The sequence below is a fragment of the Myiozetetes cayanensis genome, unplaced genomic scaffold, assembly GCF_022539395.1.
Source record: "Myiozetetes cayanensis isolate MyiCay16 unplaced genomic scaffold, myiCay2020 scf19, whole genome shotgun sequence".
NCBI classification, from domain to species: Eukaryota; Metazoa; Chordata; class Aves; order Passeriformes; family Tyrannidae; genus Myiozetetes; species Myiozetetes cayanensis.
In genome coordinates, this window is record NW_026087400.1 from 9,839,183 (window position 1) to 9,865,929 (window position 26,747).

The 26,747-nt window shown below is 46.2% G+C and overlaps 1 protein-coding gene across 6 annotated transcripts; it reads left to right on the forward strand.

The window, feature by feature from the left end:
* ADNP (activity dependent neuroprotector homeobox) lies at window positions 1–25,723 on the forward strand. Of its 6 annotated transcripts, none has more exons than XM_050314082.1 (6): window positions 9–26; window positions 4,433–4,554; window positions 9,290–9,445; window positions 18,341–18,453; window positions 19,651–19,743; window positions 21,607–25,723. In XM_050314082.1, exons 3-6 carry the CDS (start codon window positions 9,409–9,411, stop codon window positions 24,730–24,732), a joined length of 3,369 nt encoding a protein of 1,122 aa, XP_050170039.1. In that variant the 5' UTR covers window positions 9–26; window positions 4,433–4,554; window positions 9,290–9,408; the 3' UTR covers window positions 24,733–25,723. The 6 variants fall into 6 exon arrangements, with proteins under 6 accessions (XP_050170042.1, XP_050170039.1, XP_050170038.1 ...); XM_050314081.1 differs by lacking the exon at window positions 9–26 and adding an exon at window positions 1,106–1,307; XM_050314083.1 differs by lacking the exon at window positions 9–26 and adding an exon at window positions 1,106–1,307 and having other exon boundaries at window positions 9,293–9,445.
* Window positions 25,724–26,747: the final 1,024 nt, after the last annotated feature.

Sequence of the window (26,747 nt, forward strand, 5' to 3'; positions counted from 1 at the left end):
CCTCGCTGCGAGGACAGCCCGCTCAGGTAGGTGCGAGCGCGGGTCCGCGGGGCGACCCGGGCGGGGGCAGCGCCCGACCGCCCCCTCCCTGCCTCCCTCCTCCTCCTCCTCCCGCGGGCATCCCGCGCCCTGCCCGCCGCGCCGGCTGCGGGGCTGGCGGCGGCCCCTCCCCGCCGCACACATGTTGAGGAGCCCCGGCGGCTGCGGGCACCGCACCGGGCGCTGCTCCCGCCCCGCCGTCTCCGTTCCCCGCACGGCCGCGTCCCGGGGCAGCGGCAGCGCCGGCCGGGCCGGCATCCCGGGGTGCGGCTGCACGGCCCCGCCGGCGGAGCGGGCGCCGAGCGGGGCCGGGTGCGATGAATGGGAGCAGCCGAGGGGTCCGTGCCTGCGGGAAAAGGCGGGATCCGCCGCTGCCATCCCGAGCCGCAGCCGCGGGATGGAGCGGCGCTGCCTCACCCGCCCCTGCCCCGGGCTACAGTTACCGACACCGCTCCGCAGACAAAGGCGGGGAAACCACCCCCGGAGCCTCGCACCGCACCGGGGAGGCACCCCCGTGCCGCGCACACCCTGCCCGCGGCGGCTGCAGCCCGGGGGGTCCCGAAGCAAGCCCCGCGGGGTGCGCGGTGCGGGGGTGCCCCCAGCCCCGGTGCCCCCGGCCGTGCCCGCGGGGGACACTCGGGCCCCCCCGATCCACCGCAGCCCGGCCGGGGCGCTGCGCGGCGGCACCGCCAGGGGGCGCCCTGCGCGCCGGCCCCGCTGCGGCGGGGGCTCCGGAGGCCCTGGGACTCGGGGATCGGGGCAGGATCGGGGGCCCCGGGCGCGATCCGTGCCACAGCCGGCCGGGCCTCGCGGTCTGGGCGCCCTCTGAGCCCTCGGGCACGTGGCTGCAGCCCCAGCCCGCGGCGCGGTCCCCGAGCCTCGGGGGGCTTTGTCTGCGGCCGCGGGGCAGAGCCGCCGCACCTGGAGGTGCTGTCGTTCCCTGTTTAGTGGGTGTATTTGAGGCGTCTGGTAGGTGTGAAAGAGGTTTTTATTCCTGCACCCCTTTTTCTTAAGTTGAGTGTTTTTTTACTGGCTATGTTTCTATTTATTTTTACGTCTCTTTTCTATTCCTGTTGGAGGTGCAGGGTGTGAGCTAATGGAGACACAGCACTGCTGCCTGTCAGGCTAGCACGGACCGACCTGAGCTGACTGCTGTGGCTCAGCTGTGTGTGCCCCAGCACTCCTCCCTCCTGCAGGGTCTCATACTCGGGGAAAACTTTCACTTGAGGACTCTGGCAACTCATAATCAGAAGTTGTCATCCTTCTAGGTGAGAAAGATGGACCAGCCTGCTTGAGAAACAGAAAAGCAGGGGATTTTTTTATGCTTCTAATAACAAACCAAACCCAGGCTTGGTTCCTGTGCAGATGTGCATTTGCAGATGTTGGGCAGTACTTTGCTGTCAGCAGATGGACATGTACCATGATATGTGCTGAAATCTTAAAACATTCGCCAGAGACAACACCAGAGGAACACCCTGTTGTTAAAAGAATTGCACCAGATACTGATGGGTTGTAACATAATGGTTGCCTTTTCTGGAGATTATTGCAGCAAATACTTAAACTTCAGTCAAAGCAGAGGTGTCCTTTTTGGCACTTGACAAATAAATTGTTTTCCAAAAGTAAAACTAAGCTAAATGGTTTTGTACTTTTTTTTTCTTCTAGTAAGCTATCCTTTACTCAGATAAATATTATTCTTAATTAGTTCTTAAGAATTACTTTTTGGTCTCCAATAGAAATGAGTTGCTCCCGGTGTCTGGGGACCACTCTGAGATCATTGCAAACTGATTCGTTTTTAATGCCCCATTATTTAAAAAAAAAAAAATCTTGTTTTGTTTTGAATTTGAAGTGATGGTCCATCAGACAGGTTTGTAGAAAGCATCTCCTTAGGTTAGCACTATTTATGCTTCAAAGTCTGTTGTGATGAAGAGCTTGTAAGCTCACTTGTGTTCAGGTGTAGGAGGGAGATGCTTTGGAAGCTGGGAGAGGAGGAGGGTGAAAGGTGGCTGGTTTGCCTGTAGGTAGGACAGACAAGGGTCTGCTGCTCACAGTGCTTAGGAATGAAAAGCCTTCACAGGAGAGGAGCTTCTTAGCTGGTTTGGGAAGTTCCTGCCCTGCAGCATTAACCATCAGCTGCACAAACACACCTAGGAAGGTGTGTGTGCTCCTCAGGAGGAGGTGAAGAACTTTATGGTCTTTCTGTGTGCGTAGGGTAGAAGTTACCAGTTGTCAGAAGGTGCCCTGGGGCATTTCCAGAGCTGGTGTGTGTCACTGACAGAGGTATATTGTAACAGCATTTTAATTAGGCTTTAATAGTATAAAACCTCATTTGTTGGGTGCTTCCCAAACTCCCTGTGGCGTGACTGAATCGCTGGTAGATCGGAGGTGAACGTGTTCCCGTGTTCTGGGGAGGATGAGCTGTGCTCACAAACTGCAGAGGGAATAATGGAGGATATTCCCATGCCAGCATTACCACTCCATAATAACGGTAAACACTGAAAGCAAATGTGAAAGTTTACAGTAGCATTCCCTGGAATACACAAACAGCAGAATCTTATCAGTAGTCAGAAGTCATACAGTCCCAATGTATGTTTTATAGCTTGTTATTAAGATGGCAGCTGATTTGATTGATGCAAAGAAAGCAATTGAAACAAATGGTTTTGTGCAGCAAAGGCAGTGCTCCTGGGTTAATGTGTTTATTTTGAGGTGGCTGCAAATCAGATTTAGCAGCTTTGTAGGAAACTTATTGGGGTGTGTTTTGTGGGGTTTTGTTTTCAGAAAGGGAAAGTTGTCTTTGCTCCACTACTTGAAGTTGGTTTAGGAGACAAAATACACTGGGAATGAACAAAAACCAGTGTCAGATCTGAGGAGGAGCAGTGTAAGTGTGTGGGGCTTGGGTAGCAGGAGAGGCAGGGACCAGGTACAGGGCTGCAGCTGCTCAGCGTGTCACAGGTGCCACTGGAGCTGCTTTATCTGCAGGGGCAAAGATGGGGGATGTTTTTAAAATCATTGCTTCAGCTGAGGTTTTGTGTTAATGTTGCTGCATTGACCAGGCGTTGTGTTTTCTAAGGTGCTTGTAACACGCTTGTTTAAGAAGCCAGCAGCTGACTGTGCTGGCCTGCACCTGAACAAGCAGCACAGGAGTTTTTCATTATGGTCAATCAAGACCTGCTCTGCCTAGATTTGTATCTATGTAGGTATATAGGGTATGGTTTCTACGAACATAATTGTAACAGGATAATTGTTAATGTGGAGCTGGTCCTGCTTATACAAATAGATCTGTTGATAGAAATGTGTTCTTAATACTGTAAGAGATGCAGATGAGAATGAGAGGTGCTGGTCTAAGTCTGTATATGCACTGGAAGGAAAAGAACTCTTGTTCATGTTAATTTAGTTTTCTTAAAAGACAAATCCTATACCTTCTGTATATGTGGAAGGTGTGTTTTGCCTCAGCTGACATGTTTGGGATGAGTGCCCTGGTTTTCCTAGGCAGGATGGCCAAATTACCCTGTTCCTTTTGAGCTTTCAGGAAGAACTTAGATCTGGTTTAAAAATCAAATACACGTTCTAGATTTGAATAAAGACATTTTTTGAGAGGGTGTAACTCTTATTTATCTACCTGAGGGCCATATGCCTCAAGGCAAGAGCTGCATTGTTCGGAGCTTCACTGCAGCTCTCAAAAGGCAAACAGGAGGCTTGAATTTAGTGTCTGTGATCTCACAGTAGTGCTCTTGAATGTGTGTGGCAGTTGATGGTTTTGAGTAAGAATGGAGTAAATATCATTTTTTCTGCAGTGAGTCACTTTCAGTTACCACCATTTATATCCTTAGTTGTGGGGTTCTTTTTAAGGTGGCATTAAAGATTATTTTGATGAAAACTGACAGTGACTGTTGGCCTATGCCTGGGTAGTTGACTCTGTGAACACCCCACACTTGCAGGTGTATCCAGATCATGTTGCCAAATGTTTCATTTAGTATCTACGTCTGTAGTAGTGTGTAAAACAGTTTACAAGAGCTAGAAACTAAGCAGCTGTGTGAGCACTGTCCCCTGAAGAAACACTCAGCCCCTTAAGTGGAGGAAAGGGCCTGCTCTGGCTTCAGTTTGCTGTCTCTTCCCTGTCCCAGCCCCCAGCCGTGCTCCCTTTCACCCCGTGTCACCTCTGCTGGGCACTGATCTCTGCTGTGGCTCTGGTGCTTTGTGCTCATTGCTGCAGCTGGGCCAGGGGAGCTCTTGGTGATGCAGATTTGTAGCAGCAACAGTGAGGGGACAAAATGGCTCTTGGAATCTAAGTGGGCAAGATAATGGTCTTAAAATGCTTTTTTTAATTCCTAACTGGTCCAACTCAAGTTTGTGATGTTCTGTTCTGTTTTGTTTCCCCATTGCTGCTGCTTTGAAGGCCTTGCCTGTGGAAGGTTCCTGAGTCAGCCGGAGGACAGCAGTAGCTGAGGTGGATTAATGCTGGAATGTAGGCAGGGGCTGGAGCACTTGGGAGCTATGCTTAGACAGAAAGGGAAAGAGGTAAGAAATGTGAAGTGGTAAGACTGATTTTAAGCTCTTCTTTACAGACTTTACCCAGCCTCGTAATGCCAGCATTTGTGCATCGCGTGTGTGAAGTGTAAGGCAGAGGAAAAACAATCAGCACCAGCCTCCTTCCCTGACTATTTTTACACTTTAAATACTCAATGCAGCCAGTTGGCGAGATCCCTTCAATAGCTGATGTATCTGCTGTCTGAGAAAGCAGGGATTGGCAGGGCTTTGGATGAGCCTGTGAAAGTATTTGTGTGCTCCATTGTGTCCGCTGCACTGCTCTGCCCCTCCACACAGGCTGTGCATTTGCTGGGCAGGACACACCAAGGCTGCACCTCCCTGCCGATGTAAATACCTGTGTGTGTGTCTGTGCTGCCACGAGCCCTGTTCCTGCTGCCCTGGGGCTTGGCCCAGGCCCAGCGCTTGTGTGTGGTGAGTGAAGGAGCTGCTCTGCCCCCAGACCACTCCTTTTCGGCTGGATGGGGCTCTGCTCTGGCTGCTGACACAGTGGTGATGTCAGGAAACATGACACACAAGGCTGGGGACCCTTTTCCCTTGCAGTCTAATCTGGCTGCAGTTTCACAGTCAGTGTAATCCAGTCATAAATTACGTGTATATTGATTATTTGCTTTGTTCCCGCACATTTTACAGCGACTTCTGCGCTGCTTTGTTTAATTAGACAAATATTTTTGTGAGCCTTGCATTGAAAATTTTAAGACGATTCTTGATTTCATTTAAATGGTAACTGCTTATTCATTAAACATTCTTCTATTTCCAAAATAATTTTTTCTGGGATTGTTCATGCTTAGCTACAATCTAGATGAGGATTATTTTCGAATTGCAGAGCATATTCATGCAGCCTTTTTTCCTGATCACTGAAGTGTGGATATCATGGTGTAAGCAAATAATATCCTTTGTGCTTCAATGATCTCCAGTCTCGATTTCAAATTTCAGCAAGATGTGCAGGCTTTGCTGCATTTCACACCCAAATCTTTTAGAAATAGCCCTAAACAAGCCTGGCTCTCGTATTGAGTATGTGTGTTGCATCTTGATTTGACTGCACATGGGTGTGTGCATATCAACATTTACCTTTGGAGGTCTTGAACAGGCACTAAAGATATTCTTTAAGATGGCAGTAGTTGTTCAAGCCTAATTCTTGAGCTGCAGGTGCCTCTAATTGAAGATTTCCTATGCCCTGGAGAATGGACACAATTTCAGGCTGCTTTTCAGAGTGCAGTAGATTGCCGGTGTTGATGTGGGCTTTGTCATGTGTGTCCAAAAGATCCTTCAGAAAACACTCAGATTTAGCAACAACACATCCTTTAACACACCTCAGCCTACGTCCCCCAAGTCAGAGAACCCAAGAGGAGCTCCCAGCAGAGTGAAGGGAAGCAGGCTGTTCATCAGGAGCAGAAATGGGGAGTTGTGGTTCACAGAGCAATCGAAATCTGACCATTTTGGATTTCACACTGGGGCACAGAGGTGCCACAGTGCCCAGAACTCCTCCTGAACAGAAGTTGATGAGGAAACAGTTAATTCCCGCTCAGTTTTGCAGTGAGTGTCCACACCCACCAGATGGAGCTTCGGGCTCCAGTGGAAAATTCCAGAAATTGAGCAAGAATGAGAAGTGTGTGAATGACTTAGGAGATCCCTGTCTGCTGGACTGCAGAAGGTGGGTTTTTTAACCTTTAAATAAAGAATGAATGGAGACAGGTACATCAGCCTTACTGATTCCTTTCACTCCAGCTGTCTTCCATGAACTTTCTCCTCTGATGGCAAGTTGGGAGTTCTTAGTGCAAGAGCTGAAGGGAGACAGCAAACCCCCAAAAAAGAGATGTAAACCAGAGTTTCATAAACCCTTGCTGAAAATTGTTTATAGCCATTGAAACAGCACAACAAAGATTTAGCCTCAGAATTTCCTCCAGAGGATAAGGTGGGAGTGTTATAGTACCACATTTTAGATGGACTCATCTCCTCTCCTGAAGCCATGTTTACATGGGATGTCAGGAGAAGGGGTGTGAAACGGTCCTTTTGGTTTGACACACAACTTGAATTTTTTTTTTTGATGTAGCTGATTTAATCTCTGAAGTGTTTTTTAAATTTTTCTTTTTGACAAAGGGTCTTTTAAGAAATATTGTTTTTGCCTGTGGGGGGGAGCTGGTGTCACGTGCACAGCACTGCATGAGTTTGGCAGTGCTTTGACAAGGTAGCAACTTGCACTTGTTGGTTGCCTTCAGTTCCAAGTGTCTTAGTTTTAAACCAATGTCAGGTTTTTCCCCAGGGTTTGATTTGGGAGGTTTTTTTCAGATCTTTTCAATAAGTCCTGTTTTGGATGTAGATGTGGGTTAAAGGACCTTGGATATAGGAACAAGCTGAAGGGCTGGGGCTCGTTTGCTTTAGGTTGAACTGAAGTGCTGTGTCTGACCTGGAGCTGTGCACCCCAAATTCCCCACTGGAGCTGGGGTGTCTTGGAAGCTGCAGGACCATCCTGTTCCCTGGGCAGGACCTTCCAGCTGCAGTGGCTGAGAGGAGGTGCTCTCAGTTTAAAATGCTGCTGTTACAAAACACTCTCCCTCCAGGATTATAGTGGATTGGAAAAATGAGCCCTGAGTGTCTGGCGTTTCAGATGTGCTGTTAAACTGCAAATCTCATTACCTTCACAGGAGTGTGGGTGCACAGCCCTCAGAAAACTAGGCCAGAAATGCTTAAATAATGTGCAGAGGGAAGACTCCAAGAGAGGAAAGTGAAAATGCTCAAAGTCAGGCAGCGATAGATGTGTCAGGAGCCAACTCTTCAGTCACTCAGTGCAGGGAGGAGAGAGATTTAATTGCAACTCTCACTTTTTCAAGGGAGTTTTTGGTAGCTTCAGTTCTTCCAACTTCCCTGTTCTCCCTGGTATTCCTCCTCCTGGTGGTTTTGACTTGCTCACTCTTCCTTGAGACACCTTTCTGCTTCCTGGCTCTCATTCTTCCTTGCTCAGCTGTCTTGGAACTGTCAGGTCCCAAAGTCCCAGGGACAGGCCATCCTTGTCCTCATGTGAATACAGAGTGTTACACACCATCATTCCACACAGCACATTTAACCTGCATACACTGGGAGGCAGCTTTTCTGTTGCTGTGGGAACCACAGGTTCGTTTTCTTGCATGTTATTCTTGTATTTTAAGAGATTTCACTGAATGTTGCACTACCAGCCTTCTTTGCAAATCTGTTTTGTGGCTGCCTTTCAGAGCATGTTATTAAATGTAGTTAGCTGGGCAAATTGTTGAAAGTTACCTTATTTTAAAAGCAGTTGGAATAGGGAGATAAAAAGCACAGTTTCAAGAAACCAAGTCTTGTTTCATCTCGCCCAGGATCTTAGAGCTGCAGCCAGCTCTGACGTTTGCTCCTGTGTTGGGCTGTGAGATAAAATACTGGCAAAATGAGGGCTTATATAAAAGAAATTTAGATTATATGGAGTCAGAAATGCCAGATGCTTGGGGATCCTTGTCAGCAACACGGTGCAGGGCAATGATACTCAGTCAGTGGAGACCCAGCATGGGATGAAGTGCTTCCCTGAGCTCAGCATCATCAGTCTGATAAACTAATTGTCACTGATCTGCTCTCAAGGCTGATGGGTCCTCACCCACAAGTGTGCTTTCTGCAGGGAGGATTCCATGGGAGAGGTAATTTGGGATTGCTAGAGGCACATGGGCACAAAGTTACCTTCTCCTTAGAAAATACTTTAGTATGAAACAACAACCCATCATGCATCCTCACCTGTCTGAAGGTATGGCTGGTGCTCTTGTTAAAGCAGATGCAATATTCAGTTTTGCCTAAGTGTGAAGCATTTTAAGAATTTTGCCTTTTTTAATTTCTTAAAACATTTTAGTGTCTTGTATTGGAACTGTACTTGCCAAAGAAAGCAATCTTTAAACTGTGGATGTTCAGTCTGAATAATCAAGAGATTAAAATCTAGCAATTTATTTTGCCTTATTCCTTGGCAAAGTAATTCTAAATGACTCAACAAGTCTTGCTTTTATGAACTTTAGATTTGGCTGTTCCAGATTTCGTGGTGCTGCTGTTGTGTCTTGTGTTTACAGTCTGTTCAAAACTGAGTTTCTGTGCCTGGCTAGTGGGAGTTGAAGAGGGATCAGTCTTCCAGCAAGAAGTGTGATCACTTATATGCCCGTTTTGGGGTCCCATCCTCCTCCTAGCAATGTAATGAGTTCTAATCTGAATTAGATTCCTTCCCAAAGGAATGTGTGTCCCCAGGGCTGGGGCTGGCTGACCCCTGTTTGATGTCCCATAGTCTGGTCATTGAAGGTGGGGCCTGTTTGTATGGACCCTTGCAGGAAGAATGAGCTGCCCAAGGCAGTGCTGTTGCTGTGGGTGTCTCAGTGTCCCTCAGGGTGCAGCTGTGGGTGGTGCTGAGAGCTCAGGGCAGTGCAAACAGCTCTGAACCCCCTCAGCCAGAAGGTTGGCTGGAGTGTGAGTAGGACCATTCCCGCTCTGTTCACCACTGGACTTGTGCCCTGGGTGCCTGAACTGCACTCTGAGCATCGTTCCTCAGGCAGCACCACCCAGCACAGGCTGCTGTTCAAGCCACCAACTGCAGCCCTGTGACCTGCACTCAGAGCAGCCCAGGCACAGCACTGTGCTTTGGAAGGAGCACTGATGCTTCATTATCAATGTCAGATTGCCCTTGTCAACATCTCTTACCTTTGTCTTTTCCCCTTTTTTTGTACAGCAGGATATGATCCTCCTCCCGTGCCCGGGCTGGGGCCTCCCCCAGTAGATGCAACATCCCCCTGAGCGGGCGGCCTGCAAGAGACTTGGCTTTGGAGGCTTTTGCATGAAACTTGTCCAATGAGTCTGAGACGCCCAAGCACCATTCATTTTGGAGGTAAATGCCTCATTATATGAACTGAATAGATGGGGAAGAAGAGTTAAGATTTTCATTTGACAAAGTGTGGGCAAAAATCGTAGAAAGGATGGTTTTGACTGTTTGCTTCTGAGGTTTGGATGTTTTGAACTTAAAGGAACACCAGCTTGAACTCCAGAGACATTGAGGGGTGGGGGCTTTGAGCTCAGTCAGTCTGGCAGCTTCACTGCAGATTAATTAGTTTCCTGGGTTAAAATTTCCCCTCCTCTGTTGGTTTAAAACCATCAGAAGTAAAAGTGAAAGCTGATTCTGACTGCAGGGGAAATGACCAGCCTGTGTGAAGTAATGCCATGCTAAACTGGGGGAAAACCTCTGAACTGGGGTAGGGAAGTTCAGAGATACTTAATTCAAGTTGGATGTCCTTTTAAGTTGTTCCTTGGAATCTGACATTACATATTTGAATCTCAATTGAAATGTTTCATTTTGGAAATTCAACTGAAATGCTCTTTATTAAGATATTTTCTATCATTTGTCTATAACTTGGTCTGTCAAAGTGGGCTGTATAAAGGGAGGGAAGAATACTGTGTAAAGTTAAGACAAAGGGGAAAAAAACCCCCACCAACAAAACAAACAAATGAAAGAAAATATAACAATTAGTCCCAGAAGGATCTTATTTTTTTATAAATGACAAATTTAAATGTTGGTACTTGCCTTGGTTGGGGGAGGGGGGAGAATAATTTGCATGATGTGTGTTTTACTTCCAATTTAATTCATGCTGTTATTGGAATTGAGTCAGGTTACTGATCAAATTGTAAAGATAATGTATGTTTAAAAGTGAATGAGTTAAGTTTGCTCGAGTAAACACCAGTAATGTCCTGGCACCCAGCCCACAGAGAAATGAAACCCTGGTGAAGGTTTGCAGTGTCTGGGTTGCACTGAGGATGTTGATCCTGGGTTCTTGTTGCTTTCTGATTTTAATGCCAGCTGTTATTGCCAAATATTTAATACCTAAACCGAGGCTGTCTGGTAGAGAGCTACCTACACCTTTTAATGAAGTAATTTGGAGCATAATCTGAATTTTCTGTACTAATGTGTTGCCAAACTGCATGCATTTTTTTGATTATGGTGTTTGACTCTGCTGCAGCCCTTCCCTTTTAGTATTATGGATATTAAGAAATTTGGGGTTGAATTATTGGAATGAAAACCATGGGATCCTGATACAGAGCTATCAGAGGCAATGGACCAGAGGAGAGGGTTTAAGTGTGTGGGGTGGGGTATTATGTAGGGGAAAGGAACAGCTTTTAGAATAAGGGTTTGAAACATTGCTTTTTCTGTAGGAAAAAGATGGAGTATTGCATGCTGGGAACAAGTGCTTTCCATAAGGTAGCTAAATTTTAAAAGTACATTTGTTTCATTTTGTTTTAGGCTTTGTTTAAGTATTCTAATCTAGTAATTTTGTCCTTTTCTGCAGTTTTCATTTTGCTTAGACCTCTGCAAATCTCTCTTCTAAACAAAAGTTAAGCAAAAAAACCCAACCAAAACAAACCCAAAAAACCCTCAAACCTGGGCCACAATTGCCGTTTGTCATTGCTGAAACATTGCTCAGTGTGTACAGAAAGGAATTTAAAGGTTATTTGTACTGGTATAACTTCTTCCTGGGGTTTGTTTTGTTCTCCATGATTTCAAAATTGCAGGTATTAACATTGTTACATTTGAAGATATGAATGTGTTGGGTGAATACAAAGAATGACCAAAAGTAAAACCTTTTGTTAAGTGTAATCTCCATTGACACCTCTTTAAAAACACAAGAAACTCAAACCTCAAAACCCCAAACCCAAGAAGCCCCACTCCTGGGGAATTCTCCAAGTAAATAGTCTCATTTTTTTCCCTTTGTTCTTGTGAATAGCAAGACATAACATACTTGGAGGAAGTCTGAGTAGATGAGTCAGGACTTACTTCATTAACTGCAGTTAAATGTTTTGGCCAGGTTTCCCCAGGAAACAAAGCTTACACAATTTTTCAGATTGTGGCTTGTCTCCTAATCCCTCCTCCCAGCCAAGAGAAGAGGGAGCCATTTTCAACCAAACTGGGTGGAGATGGAGGTCTGAAAAGATCAATAAGCACCTTTAAGTTTGGTTCAGTGCAGCTCTCCACTAAGGGAGGAAACAGGTTTGAACATTCCCAAGTTTCCTTCTCAGCTCTCTTAGCAGCCTGTTCCTTCAGCTGGGTGCAGCAATGCCGAAGGGCTGCTAAAAGCTCGTTGGGAGGGGTCTTGAGGAGGGCACAGAAATCTCAGTGCTCAGGCCTGGGGCTCCAGGGGGTTCCAGAGGGTTCCAGGGGTCCCTTCCCGGTGCTGCAGAGGGGCCGGTGAGGCGGTGCCTGGAGCTGGCAGTGCCCGTCCTCATCCAGCACGGAGCGAGCCCAGGGCTGTGCAGGGGAGAGAACAAGCAGTGCATTGTCCTGGCTTAGCATTTGAAGTCTTGACTCCAAAGGAGTGTTGGTGTTGGTGCCTGGCTGGGTGCTTGTATAGTGTGTCATTCCATGGATACGATATTATTGCAGGTACAGCAGCAGCTCATGATGCCCCGTAAAGCTTTTCTTTCCCAGAAAGAAAAGCAGGCTCGTGCCAGGGAAAGGGATATGTTAAAAAAGAGGAGGAGGCGACAAGACTATCTCAAAAGAAGCGTGGAACCGCAGAAAAATACTGAAACAATAAAATGGCACAGGGATGATGAGAAGAGGAGAGAAAATGAGCAAGTTAAGGACAAAGATATCAAGAAGCGGTGGAGACAGGATGAGAGAGAACGACGAAAGAATGTGGACGCTATGAATTGGCACAGGGAAGAGGAGAAGAGGGAAAATGAGCGAGGTAAGGACCAAGAAGGCCAAGAACCAGCAAAGAAAGGAGGAGGATGAGGGGGAAGGAGCACCGAAAGGATGGACCTTTGAGGCAGCAGAGGATGATGGGGAGAGGGGAAAAGAGAAAGTAAGAGAAGTTCTGGTTTATAAGCATGTGCAGAAATGTTGCTTTAATGAACTAGAGTTCTTACATTGCTGATGATTGTAATGAGAGTGATGTGAGTGGAGATGTAAACTAACAGTCACAGTGGGACAGAAGAGGCTGGGTTTACACACTGCTTACCAAATGTCTGTTTGCACACATGCTCACACCTAATGCTTTGTTCAGCAGTGCCATTGGTAATGCTGGGTGTCAGATCACCCAAAACTTCAGGTTTTCTTAGTCTTCATAATAGGAGTAAATGAGAGCATTAGGAATGGGAGGGTCAACCTTACGTGCTCAAAAGAGAAGGTAAAACTGATGCTTTATTTTATTGTTTTTAATAACATCCCTAAGAGAATTGTAATTGCATGGACAGATCTATTTTGAGGTCAGTTATTTAGCATAAGTTGTATGGAAGTGTGAATTTCATGGAATGCCTTTAAGAAGCAGCAGCTCAAGAGAATAAAAGAAGAAATTTGAAGATATTAGGAAGAAGTTCTTCCCTGTGAGGGTGGGGAGGCCCTGGCACAGGTTGCCCAGAGAAGCTGTGGCTGCCCCATCCCTGGAAGTGTCCAAGGCCAGGTTGGACGGGGCTTGGAGCAACCTGGGATATTGGAAGGTGTCCCTGCCCATGAGAGGGGATGGCACTGGATGCTCTTTAAGGTCCCTTCCAACCCCAGCTGTTCTGTGAAGATTCTATGAAAAAATAAGCTTAGTGTATAAGGGGTGGGTTGAGGGGTAGATGTTGCTTAGTATGCTTTTATTTCATTGTGAGGGAAACTGCTCTCAAAATGAGTTTCCAGCTTTCTACCTCTGCATTCCTGTGAGGTTTTTATTGTAGGCCTGGGAATCATCAACTGGTGAAAAGAAACTGAACGTCAAGAAAATTGCTACGTGCGTGTAAAAAAAATCTGCACTTCTTTTTTCATTCATAATTTTCACTCAGGAAAGGTTAATTTTTGTAGTTCTCCTTTTCTTGATTGACTGCTTCTTCTAACTACTCTGCTCTGGGAACTCAGATCAACTTAGAACTATGTTCATGACACCTTTGAAGGAAATAAATGAAATAGCCAGATAGGAACTTCCCAGTTATTCCTCTAGTACCATTAGAGTCTAGAATTCCACTGGCTTGGTTAAGCCAGTGATGAACAGACACTTGGGAAGAGCTTTGGGATCCCTGTCCTCCTACAGGTCTGGGATGCCTGAACAGAATAAAATGCACTGGGGGCTGGGGGGTTGTGTCCAGCTTCTGAGGATTCCATAACTGGTTTTTACCTGCCATTTCACAGCAGTGCTCTCTGCAAACCTGGCTGGGTGCAGACTCTCCCTTAGAGGAGGTTCAGGTCACCCACGTTCTGTGCTTGCTCCTCCTGGGAGGTGTCCTGTGTGGGCAGGAAATGGTGTCATTTCCAGTTAAGCACAAAGAGAAGGAAACCTAGAGTAAATTTTCTAGAAAACTTAAAGTGGTGCTGTCATGGTGCCTTTACACAGCAACGTCTTCTTCCAGGTTAGTTCTTCAGTCTTTATTTCTTGCTGAAAACACTGTTTTACTATGCAGACCTTGACATTAGAAATACATTGTTCTTGCTGCTTGTAACTGGACCAAAGCTGAAACATAAACCCAGCCTAGCGAGCACCCTGAATAGTCTCCAAAAGTGCAAATAACACAGAGGGCAGATTGTGAATACTGGCTGAAGATTTCAGTTGAGGGAAAAAGGGTCTCTTGGTCTGTCACTGGTGTGCCTTGCCCAGAATCTCAGTAGCGCTGTGGCCTGTGGGTGCTGTGAAGCTGCACGTGGGAAGATCAATCCTTTCATCAGCCTCACACCTGATACCTGAGGGCATCAAAGGCAGCAGGTGCACAGCAGCCCCTCTGCTGAGAGCCAGGATACAAAAGACCCACTGGAGAATTAAGATTTTAGTCACACTAAAATAGAAAGATCTTCCCAGGTCTAAAGACAGGTGGGAGCTTTCTCTTCTTTATCCGCTCTGCTAATTTGATGGATGTGGGTTTCTGGGGTCTTTCCCTCTGGTGGTCCCTGCCCTGGCTCTGAGGTGGGAGTGCAGTGTTGGGTGTGAGATCAGGACACCCCTGCTAAGGCAGAGTAGTTTGCCCTGACAGAGAAATGTAGCATAACATTCGCTGTTGCAACAAGACTAAACCAGGCATGCAGTTACTGTATTTACAGTAATTTTTCTAAATAATTGCACAGTATTTTTTTTAATTCATCTTTTAACTCAGCTGTTAGATGGTTCTAGTCCCTTGGTGACTGGTATGTGTCAGGGCTGAGCTGCATGGCCAGTTGAAGCTGGTACAGTGAGGATAGTTTATTAAATGTTAAAACTGGTTTAAAAATCAGAAATGTAACAGGAGGATGTGTCAGACATTCTGGATGTTTTTAGAATAGTGACTGTAATTGTTTCCATCTGGAATTTGAAGTGCTAGTAAGAGTCAAGTGGTGAAGAGGTAATTTGGAGTTGGGAGTCACTGGAAGTCTGTCTAAATGCTAAGATCTGTTTAAAAAAAAAAAGCAGGGAGGAGTTTGGGGTTTGTTAAAAATGCTCTGTGGCTATACAGTGGCTGATTTGGGGCTAGACCTTGTTTCCTTTCTGTGTTCTTTGTCATGCCATAGAAATGAGAAGTCTTGGTTTCCTGTTCTTGGGATATTTGCACTGTTAAGTCCCTAAAACTAAGCAGCAGTGGTGGTTTTTTCCTGACTATTCCCACCAGTGCTCCTGAGAGCGTTTCAAGGTGTTACACCATTTCTCCCCCTCCTTTGCCCTCCGTGGCTGACAAGGTTAGGGATGGATGGAGAGGAAGAGCCTTTTGCTGTGGGGCAGGAGGGACCTCAGGCAGACAAAGGATCCCTCGTTTCCAGAGCAGCATCGGTGTCTGGATGGTGGTTGGAGATGCTGCTCAGTCCCAGCAGGTTTCATGTCCACGCCCAGGGAGGTGCCAGCAGAGGGTTGTGTGCAGTTACAGTTTGAGTTACTGCTCTGAATAGAAATGAATGGAGGTGCTAAAAGCTGCTTTTGTGTCACAGACCACAATAATATCTGGCTCTCCACTGACTGTGATTAAATAGTCAGAAATTTCATAAATCAAATGAACTGGTTTTGCTTGAGGATGAGGTTTTTTGTTAGATCAGGTGAGTTGGATTCAGCCATCAAGGAGAACTTGGTTGATTTTAAAAGCTGCTCTGTAAAAGTTCAGGTTTCAGATGTGAAGATCTAATTCTCTGTTATGATGCTGGAGAAAGGAAGGTCCTGGAGTTTCTTGTCCTGTTAAGGCTTGACTGAGGCAGGCAAAGGTCAGAGGCAGGAGGATGGTGCAGGGAGAACAGAGATCTTCTTTTCAGGCAGTTCTAAATAATTTGCTTTTTCTTTGAGGTTCTGTATATCATGGTGTATTTGGCATTTTTAGACACAGTAATTAAGATAAATGAGGATAAAGCACTTGGTTCCTTTGATGAAGAAGTTTAGTGGCATTTTGTTCTGAAATCAGCTATTTGATAACAAAACACTTGTGGCTGACTCAGGTTTACAAGTGGTCACTGCCCCAAGCTCTGCACTGACTCTGGTGAGACCAGAAATGGTTTCTTTGCAGGCAAAAGGAGTTTGTTCTTGAAGTGGGGACTTGGATTTTGGAGAAAGCAGCAGGGCTTGCCAGGAGCTTTCCCACAACTGGTTCATGCACTGCTGTTTCTGCAGTTCATATTAATCACTTGGGTTCTCCTGGAATAAAATTTCTAGGACATTATCTCCTTGGATTTGAAATTCACGTGAAAATATTAATTTAAATCCTGAACACACTTGACTGTGCTGCTACATAAGCATTTTTTATATTAAACTGGAGCCTGCAGGTAGTGCCTGGAAGGGTTACTGAGCCTGTGCAGTCCAGAGAGAGCCACGTTATCCCACTGCCTTCAGAGAGCAGGGGCTGGTGGAGCCACGAGTCATTTCTTGGCTACATTAATATTTTTCACTCTGGCTCTATGACCTGCAGCAGCAAGAACTTATAATAAATGGCTGTTCTTGAGTTAAAAAAAAGAAGAAATCATGCTCTGCTTTGAAAGCAGACTTGTGTGACTTGATTGTAGCTCAGAGTTGAGAGCCACAGCTCCAGTTCTGGTGAGGGAGGAGTTGGAATAGACTGTTAAGGATTAATACTCCCTTTCTAACATTCCTTCTCATGTCTTTAGGATAGAACCACTCTGTGCACTATGTGCTATTTTTTGTGTCCTGGTAATGCAGTTCTAGTATCACACAAGTCAGATCTGCTTTGAGTCTTTTTAATCCAATTTGTAACTAACGTTTCACAGAACTGGCATTGGTGACCCTCAGCCCTGTTGTTAAATATTTTCGATTACTCTTCCTGTCTTTAAAATGGACCTGGCTCACTTTAGGCTGTATTAGACATTGTTTTTACAATTGAAGCAAAATTATTTTTAGTCAAGGAGATTTTTGTTCTACTTGTTGAAATAACTGAACTAATTGTAAAATTGCCCTGAAACACATAAATGTGCTCTTTGTGGTCTGAATTTTTTTAGTACAGCAATTTCTTAGTACAAATTCCTGTTTGCAAGATAGATATCCACTACTGGTTTCAAATTTTCCACCATTTATGCGCTTGTACTTTGACATAAATGGTATTATTTTTATTTTACTTGATCCAAAGGCATGTTAAGCAATAGCACAAATAACAGGATGCAGCCTCTGCCCAGAGGTGCTCACACAGTAACTGATACCCCGTGTGGGCAAGGCCAGGGAGAAAAGAGGGCAGAACTTGGAACTCTGGAGTAACTTACTCAGAGCCTCACACACAGAACAGAGTCAGAAAATCTTACCTGTGTTGAAAGTGGGTTTTAAACTTCTCTTCCATGGGTGCCTTTAGAAATAGCTCTTAGTACAAGTCAGAGGCAGTGGCCATGTGTAAATCAGAATTTGGTTAGGAAATCTGATAAAGAACCATAACCTCGAATTTGGGGTTCAGTAACTGATTTGCCTGAGTCAGTGTTCACAACAACAAGAAGTCAGAAACTCGGATCAGACCTTATTTCCCAGGCCTTCATGAGGATTTAAAACAATTCCCTGGGCCAGAGTGAGCAGGCTCTGCAAGGCCAACATGAATCACCCTCACTGTTTGAACAGTCAGGGTCCCTCCTGCACAGGGGGAGTGTCTGAGGCCTGGACAGTGTTAGAACTGCAGGTGAAATCCTGATTATACCGGAGGAGGGGTGGGAATGGGCAGAGCAGAGCAAAAGAGCAGCTCCTGTTGTGGAGCTGACAGTTGCAGGTACACACAGAGGTCTAAGCCATCCCTGGTACCTCCCCAGTTGCTCTCTGAAGGTCTCTAACCAAGCTCTCAGGGCCCTCTTCACAGAAGGATCTTTGCTAAACAGCTTCAGCCAGTTAAAGCTCTAAGTGGTGCAGTACAGGGGGAAGCAGCACTAATCTCTCACCTCACCTAAGCTGAGTGCAAGGGGCATCTTCCTCACCGAAGAGACACTGGTACCTGAGTTCTAAGGCTGACACAACCCTTGAAGCTCAACTTGCCAGTTTTCAAATCAGTTAGAACATGTATGCACAGGAGAGGAACTGAGTCCTGAAGTACTTCAGCACAGGGGTGTGCAAAGACAAACACTCTAAAGAAATAAGTTATTTCCAGGTGCACTGAAAGTCCTGCAATAGTCGTTCCATCAGTTTGTTGCCTTGTTAAAGTGCCCTCTCCAGCCTTATGGGCAGCCTCAGCCAAGAAAAATCAGACAGAATGTATAGTCTGTTAGTTAAAGGTACAGCTCTGATACGAGTTCTGTGGGGAAATGAGACAGACAATTACTAATAATTAAAAGTGCAACACTGTCAGACAAACCACACTTGATTTAAACCTTTTCTCTTACTCTCTTTTTCAATAGAAACTATGTTCCAACTTCCTGTCAACAACCTTGGCAGTTTAAGAAAGGCCCGGAAAACTGTGAAAAAAATCCTTAGTGACATTGGTTTGGAATACTGTAAAGAACATATAGAAGTAAGTATGGCACCTCCCAAGAGTTAGAGCTGAAATTCTCCAGAGTTAGGGGCACTATGAGAGATTTGTGACATTATTTTTAGACCTGTTTAAGTTCTACACAGAGTAGTAGCTCATTAAAAATTTGAGGTTAAATGTACCTGTAAACACTTATTAGAAGGTTTAGTGGAGCCAAGACACACCTGAGGCTGTGTGTGACTGATTTGGTGACACTGAGGGTAGGTTCTCTTTGGTTATGGTGGATTGTTAAGTGGCACCTGGTACTGAACACCCAGGAATGCTGCAGGAACTGGGAGCAGTGTGGGATGTTCTGGGGGGCAGAGGATGGGTCTGTCCATGCTACAGCAGGTCAGAAGTTACAGATCCACTTTGTGCCTGTGTCAGTTCCTCCAAGGGAAGGGTGTTTGTGCTGCTCTCCTGGACAGAGTCCATCAGTGCTGTCCCAGAAGTGCAGCTTTCCCTGGCAGTTCCCCACAACCCCTTGCAGCTCTCAGCACATGACCCATTGCTTTGGCTCTTCTGTCTGTGTCTCTGTGAAGAGCATTGAAGTGAGATGTGTAAGGGAAAGAAATGCCAGTCCTTCCTGCCTGGAGAATTTGCTGGGCCAGTCTCACTTTTAAGGGGAGAATTCTGAACTGGGACAATGTTCATTTCAGTGGGAGCGTTATTTTTGAGTCCTTCTGTGCTGCTGACTTCCATGCCAAAGAGACATGCCAAAGTACTTTGTAAGATTACTTTTTTAATAAGAATTGGGTGTCTTGGATATCACACATGTCCAGCTTTTAAAAATTGTATCTGAATTCCTGTGTGGAATTAATTTAAATCCAAACAAAACCAATCAAACAAAAAACACCACACAAATCCCCCAAAAAACAACCAACCAAACAAAACCCCCAAACATTAGAGTCTGGGAATACTTTTCTCCAGGATTGCTGTTGAAATGAGTATGTAACTACAGTCTTGGGTTAATCAGGAGATGAGTACTGAAAATGCTTCTTCAGGTGTTTTATGATGCAGAGAATATTCACAGCTCTGCCCCTCTAAGGAGGTGTGACACCCCCACTGCCTTGGGTTATTGATCTGTGCCCTTTGCCAGCAGCCCCTGGAATCCAGGGAATGCTCAGGATTTGCTTAGGGTTTTTGCTCCGGGTCTTTGGTTCTGACTCTGTCCTCTCTTCCTATCTTCCCCTTTTCCAGGATTTTAAGCAGTTTGAACCTAATGACTTTTATTTGAAAAACACTACATGGGAGGATGTAGGACTGTGGGACCCATCGCTTACGAAAAACCAGGTTGGTAAGAGTTTGAGCTGACACTGAGTCTGACGGTGGTTTGTGCTAAAGGGCCTTTCACAAACATGCCAAGAGCTCTTCCTGCAGTTTTCCCCACGGTTCTTCTTGTGCTGGCAGCTCAAGGGACAGCAAAAAGCTGTGTGCTTTGATCTGACTTTTTTGTGTTACATTACAATCCTGGTGTGTCTCAGGAGTCTGGGTGGCCAGTCCTGGAGAACTGATGGCTCCAGAAACCGTGCTCAAGTCAAACAACTGCACACTAAGAACCCATTCCCACCTCTTTCCACGCTTAGCACAATTCCACCGGCCTTCCTGTCAAAAGATCAACAGTTTTATACAGTTGGTGATAAGTTTTTTACCTTTCCTGGATGGTTTATTCCCTGTTTTCATCAGTTTCAGAAGTTGTTGAACTGAACCCATCCCACTGCTGCCCTGTGCAGTCACTGTCAGGCTGTGTCCCACTTGTGCTTGGGACATACCTGGTTCTGTTCAGCAACTCAGTGACACTGGAACTGTTGCTGTCGAGGTGTTTCTGAGCCTGTAGTTAAGGAAACTTGAATTGAGCCAGAAGTGGAGGGAGGAAATGATGTTGGTTAGAGCAAGTTGTGTGTGCTGCAGCGGCCTCTCCTGATGGTGCAGTACAGAGTAACCCCAGCACTGAGGGCAGAATCCTTTCTACAAAGCAATCCCTCAAAGGTCAGGGATTGCTCTCAGAGGAAATGGGAACCTGACATGAGATGGATTCCTTGTGTTAATCTGAAAACATCCCTTTATTACTGTGTCCCATAAAATACACTGATATCCCTTTTTCTAGCTAATCCAGAATAAAAATTGTAATATAAAAGGAGGCAGGTGTTGGTTGGTTGGGTTGCTGTGGCCTGTCTCCAGCCCTCCAGGTGTCTGAGGCTCCAGCAGGTGCCCAGAGGCAGATATTCCAGCTATTCCTCCTTGTGCAGAGGAACAGTGCAGGTCTCCAGCTCCTTCACGTGACCTGTTTGTAGCTCAGTGCACAGGACTTGTTCTGACACCCACAAGGAATGTTTGTAACTATTTGAATTCCATGTCTTGCCTCCCCTGAAGTGCCAGGTTGCTCGTGGCCATCTCTAAGGCCAGTGGAGCTTTGGTTTGCAGTGCATCAGTTGGCAAGGACTGAATTGGCAGTACATTAAATGTAACAAAAGGAAAAACCTGCAGGGAAACTGCAAGGGTGGAATTTTCAAATTTTTTTCCCCGAGTCAAGGTTGGTTTAAAAATAAGGTTTGTGCTTTGATCAAAATGAAAAGGCTTGGTGGCTTTAAGGGCTTGTGTAGCCTTAGTCTGTGTCTTGGTAAGCTGAAATCCTTTTGTTCACCAAAAATAGGTTTTGAATTTCATCTTTGATATTAAAGTGTGTAATGGATAAAGACATTGAAATAGTTCAAGTTATAGATCCATCTTAAGTCTCTAGGAGTTTGGCAGATTTAGGTGGGAAGTATCCCATCTGGATACAGTCTCATTCTCCTCAAACAATCCTGTTTGCCTTTTCCCTCAGAAATGAGCTTATGGGGAACCTTTTGTTGCAGCTCAGCTGCAGGGAAGAGGCCCTTTTGTGACTAGTGGGAAAGAGGCTTCTGAGTCAGCCCTGCCTGCTGAGGTCATGGTTAAACTCTTGAGGGGCCTCTTGGTGCATCACTTTGTGTGCTCAGATGATAAACTTCTTAAGAGGCCAGAACTGGGAGAGGAGATATTAGTTAGAAGTTTGGGATGGTTGCAGGGGGTCTCATGAGTATCATTTAAAAACATTGTTTGGGGAATATTTAGTGGGTGTTGTTTTTCTAAAAACTGCTGTTCAGTGTTGAGTTTGTGCTCTCTTCTCTGTTCAAGGACTATCGGACAAAGCCCTTTTGCTGCAGTGCATGTCCATTCTCCTCGAAGTTCTTTTCAGCCTACAAAAGCCACTTCCGGAATGTTCACAGCGAAGACTTTGAGAACAGGATCCTCCTCAACTGTCCCTACTGTACCTTCAACGCGGACAAAAAGACTTTGGAAACGCACATTAAAATATTCCATGCTCCCAATGCCAGTACACCGAGTGGAGGCATCAGCACTTTCAAAGATAAAAACAAACACGAGAGCCTTAAACCCAAGCAGGCTGACAGTGTGGAACAAGCTGTTTATTACTGTAAGAAGTGCACTTACCGCGACCCGCTCTACGAGATCGTTCGAAAGCACATTTACAGGGAACATTTTCAGCACGTTGCTGCTCCTTACATAGCGAAGGGAGGGGAAAAGTCCCTCAATGGTGCGGTTCCGCTGAGCTCCGGTGCCCGAGAGGAGGCGGGGATCCACTGCAAACGATGCCTTTTCATGCCGAAATCCTACGAAGCTTTAGTGCAGCACGTGATCGAAGACCATGAACGGATCGGATACCAGGTCACAGCAATGATAGGTCACACTAATGTCGTGGTTCCAAGGTCTAAACCTTTGATGCTCATAGCTCCAAAACCCCAGGAGAAAAAGCCTATGGGACTCCCCCAGAGGATGGGTACCCTCTCCACTGGAAGTGTCCGGTCTCTCTCGTCACAGCAGATGATGAACAGACTGACTATACCAAAGCCTACGTTAAATTCCGCAGGAGTGAATATGATGTCAAATGTTCACCTACAACAGAACAATTACGGGGTCAAATCAGTGCCCCCGAGTTACGTTGGGCAGCCGGGGGGGAGGCTCAGCCTCAGTGGAAACGCACCCGTTTCTCTTTCCCAGCAGTCACAAAGCATGAAACAGTTTTCAGCGAGTGGGAACGGAAGGCCTTACACCCTTGGAGGGGAGCAGAGGTCCCAGACCTCAGCAAGGTACTCGCTGCAGTCTGCCAACTCCTCCTCGCTGTCCTCGACGCAGCTCAAACAGGCCTCGTTGTCCCAGACACAGGCAGCGACCAGGCCTTTGGGCCAGTCTGGCTCCAAATCCCCCGTGGCTGCTACAGGTCCTTCCGCTGTCAATACGTCGTCCACACAGAAGTGGAAAATCTGTACAATCTGCAACGAGCTGTTCCCTGAAAACGTCTACAGCGTCCACTTTGAAAAGGAGCACAAGGCTGAGAAGGTGCCTGCGGTCGCCAACTACATAATGAAGATCCACAACTTCACTAGCAAATGTCTCTATTGTAACCGCTACCTGCCCACCGACACGCTGCTCAACCACATGCTGATCCACGGCCTGTCCTGCCCCTACTGCCGCTCCACCTTCAACGACGTGGAGAAGATGGCTGCTCACATGAGAATGGTCCACGTGGACGAAGAAATGGGACCTAAGACTGATTCCACCCTAACCTTTGATTTGACGTTGCAGCAGGGCAGTCACACGAACATACATCTCCTTGTAACCACCTACAACCTGCGAGATGCTCCTGCCGAATCCGTAGCTTACCACGCTCAGAACACTCCCCCCATTCCGCCAAAACCACAGCCCAAAATCCAGGAGAAGTCTGATGTACCCGTCAAAAGCTCTCCACAAGCAGCAGTGCCCTACAAAAAAGATGTGGGGAAAACTCTGTGTCCTCTGTGCTTTTCAATCCTAAAAGGACCCATCTCTGATGCTCTCGCACATCACCTACGGGAGAGGCATCAGGTGATCCAGACGGTTCACCCCGTGGAGAAGAAGCTGACCTACAAGTGCATCCACTGCCTCGGGGTGTACACGAGTAACATGACGGCCTCGACCATAACGCTGCACCTGGTGCACTGCAGAGGGGTGGGCAAGACCCAGAACGGGCAGGACAAGGGCACGTCCCGGCTCGGCCAGTCCCCGGCCATGGCACCGGTGAAACGCACCTACGAGCACGTGGAGTTCCCACTCATGAAGAAAAGGAAAATGGATGACGAGGACTCCCCCTCGGGCTTTGAGGAGAAGCCTGAAGAACCCGTAGTTCTCGCGCTGGACCCCAAGGGTCACGAAGATGATTCCTATGAAGCCAGGAAAACATTTCTTACAAAGTATTTCAATAAGCAACCCTACCCCACGAGGAGAGAGATCGAAAAGCTGGCGGCCAGTTTGTGGCTCTGGAAATCTGATATCGCTTCTCACTTCAGTAACAAAAGGAAGAAATGTGTTCGGGACTGTGAGAAGTACAAACCCGGGGTGCTGCTTGGCTTCAACATGAAAGAGCTCAACAAAGTCAAACATGAAATGGATTTTGATGCTGAATGGCTGTTTGAAAACCATGATGAAAAGAACTCCAGAGTCAATGCCAGTAAGACTGTTGATAAAAAAATCAACTTAGAAAAAGACAATGAGAGTTCCTCAGACAGCTATGAAAATATAGAGGAGGAATACAATGAAAGCCGTAGTCCCTTTGGTCAGCGCATCTCTGACATTGGTGGAAAACCCACGTCTGATGGCACAGAGGAGAACCCTGAGGACAGCATATCCAAGGAAATCATGGAAGAAAATGCATTGCAGTCTCCAGAGAAGTCTGATCAAAAACAAGAGGAAAGCTCTAAGTATGACGATATTATTCCTGCTGAAGAACCAACAAAACTGGTAGGGGATGTTTCGGATAGCGAAGGTGATCAGGATGATGCTGTGGAATGGAAAGATGGAGCTTCCCAGTCTGAAAGCGGGCCTGGTTCCCAGCAGGTCTCAGATTTTGAAGATAATACATCAGAAGTAAAACCAGAAGTGTGGACAGATGAATCCTCCCAAAGTGAAGATGCCGGGAGCAGTAAACCAGCTGTCAAGGCCAAAGGGGGCGGATCCGAAAGCGATGAAGAACAGTCAAAGTGGAAGAATCGTTCCTATGGAAAAGTAGAAGAGTTTTGGTCTAAGGACCAGTCGCAGTGGAAGAACACATCGGAGATGGAGGAGAGCCTGTCCAGTCAGCAGATGGAGTGGCAGAGCAGCGCCATGGACAGCGAGGACGGGGAGCCCTTCGCGGGCGTGGCGGCCGCCGTGGCCGAGCCCATGCACGGCAGCCTGCCCGGCGTGGAGCTGAGCAGCCAGCAGGCGTGAGGGCACGGCCTGGCACCGCCTACACTGCCCCACAGCCCCTGCAGTGGGACTGCTGCCAGGGCTCGGCCTGGCCTGGGCTGGCCACTGCTGACCCAGTGGGCCTGGACGGATGCTCTTGGCTACTCTGGCTTGAGAATTCCTGCTGGGATGAGCACAGTAACTTAATGTGAAACAGATATGCTGGTGGCTCCAGAATGCACACAGAGAAAAGCAGAGGTTTATTTTATCTGCATTTCCAACCTGTATTCACCTTGTCCATGTTGAGTTGTGTCTTTCCAACATGCCCCTCTCGGCGGCGCGGCCGCGACCCGGTGCACCTGTATAGCGGACTCTGGGGAAATGGACTTTTCATGTATCATTCTGAATAGTTGAAATGTATATTTGTACAGTCTTTTAGACCTATTCAAGTGAAGCTTATGGAACTGTTCTTGTGTACCCATCATAGATCTGTTTCTCTTTTTTAGTGTTGCCCTGCTGTGTAATAAATGCTGTATCTAGTTTCCCTAGCAAAGCTTGAGACTGCTCTAGTATGAATTTTGACAAACTTAGTTTTTGCACATAACCTTGTACAATCTCCAACCAGAGGCCAGCAACATAAAAATATATCTGGGCTCTGTTGTATTATAGAATTTTCTTGTTCTGAATATCCTTGACATGACAACTGATGACAAAACGTATTTCAGAGCCATTTTCTGAAATCTTTTAAGCTAAAAAAGAAAAATCACATGCAAGAAACAAGTTTGCAGCTACTAATTTTGACACCTTTTAGATCTGTATAAAAGTGTATTGTGTTGAAGCAGCACACTGAGACAAAGTGCTGGGTTTGGATATTTAGTTTTATCTTTAGTTAACACCAACAAGGTGTTGTATTCATTTATACCATCTAATATATGACACACTGTTGTAGTATGTATAATTTTGTGATCTTTATTTCCCTTTGTATTCTTCATTTAAGCATCTAAATAAATTGCTGTATTGTGCTTAATGTAAATATTTGCATTATTACATGCAACTGCTATATTCCTGGTTAGAAAATCCCATCTTGCCCTGTTCATTTCTTTTTTTTTTTCCTCCTTTGTTTTTCCAAGTGCTCCACAGCCCTGCTGGGGCCTGTTTAGTACTTACTGAATAGACTGATGTCCTTCAAGGATATTGAAAATCTGCACAACCAACTTGGTCTGAAATTTGTTGTTCCTGTTCAGTGTTGTAGAACACGGAGTTATAAATAGAACTGTAGTGGTTTGCTTGTTCTGCATCCTGGGGAAATTGTGAATTCCTTGCCTTTTCCATCCCTTTGTACTCAATGAATGGGAATTGCTTTCACCTCTAAAAACCCTCCCCAGAGCTGTGTCTGGAGCACTGTGGCCTGAGGGACAGGAGAGCAGCGGTGCTGGAAGACTGACCCCTCCTACAGGGAGGAGCACAGGCTGGCTTGGCTTTGCAGGAAAAGTAATTTGGGTACCAGAAAAACTAAAAATCATGCTATTTAAAGTTGGGATTGGTTTGGCCAAGCCAGTCCTGCACTGTAGACATGTGCAGGGAACAGACAGCTGAGCAAGGCAAGCTGAGGATTTACTGAGGGCAGTCTAATTGTGATGAGAACAAAACTCCTCTTCATCAGAGTGATGAGTGGGACTCATAAATCCCAGTTCCTGCTGTTTGATACTTTACAAGAACTAAACTGACCTGTGCAGTTTTCACTGATGTTGTAAAGGAGGGAATAATTCTGTGTTTTCCAACACTTTAAGCAGCAAAACCATTTCCCAGAGATCTGGAGCAGTCAGGTGGGTTTAACTGTACTTGGCCCTGAGAGCCAAAGCTGAGGCTCTGCTCCATGTGCTGCTGGCACTGCAGTGAGCATTTCTGGGGTTTGTTGGGCTAGCTCTGTGTGTGATGACTGAAAACAGGTACCTGGAGGTGGAGATGATTTAGTTTTGTCCTGTTTCCCCCCCCTCACAGAAGAGACACAACTCTTGTTGAGCTTTTTTACCTCACAGGAGTGGAAATTGGACTGG

Excerpts from the sequence above, each read along its gene's own strand:
- ADNP (XM_050314079.1), top strand. The coding sequence starts at position 10,769 with ATGGAGTATTGCATGCTGGGAACAAGTGCTTTCCATAAG. Across the intron at positions 10,808-11,986 it reads GAACAAGTGCTTTCCATAAG|GTACAGCAGCAGCTCATGAT; the intron begins GTAGCTAAATTT and ends ATATTATTGCAG. Across the intron at positions 19,744-21,606 it reads CATCGCTTACGAAAAACCAG|GACTATCGGACAAAGCCCTT; the intron begins GTTGGTAAGAGT and ends TCTCTGTTCAAG.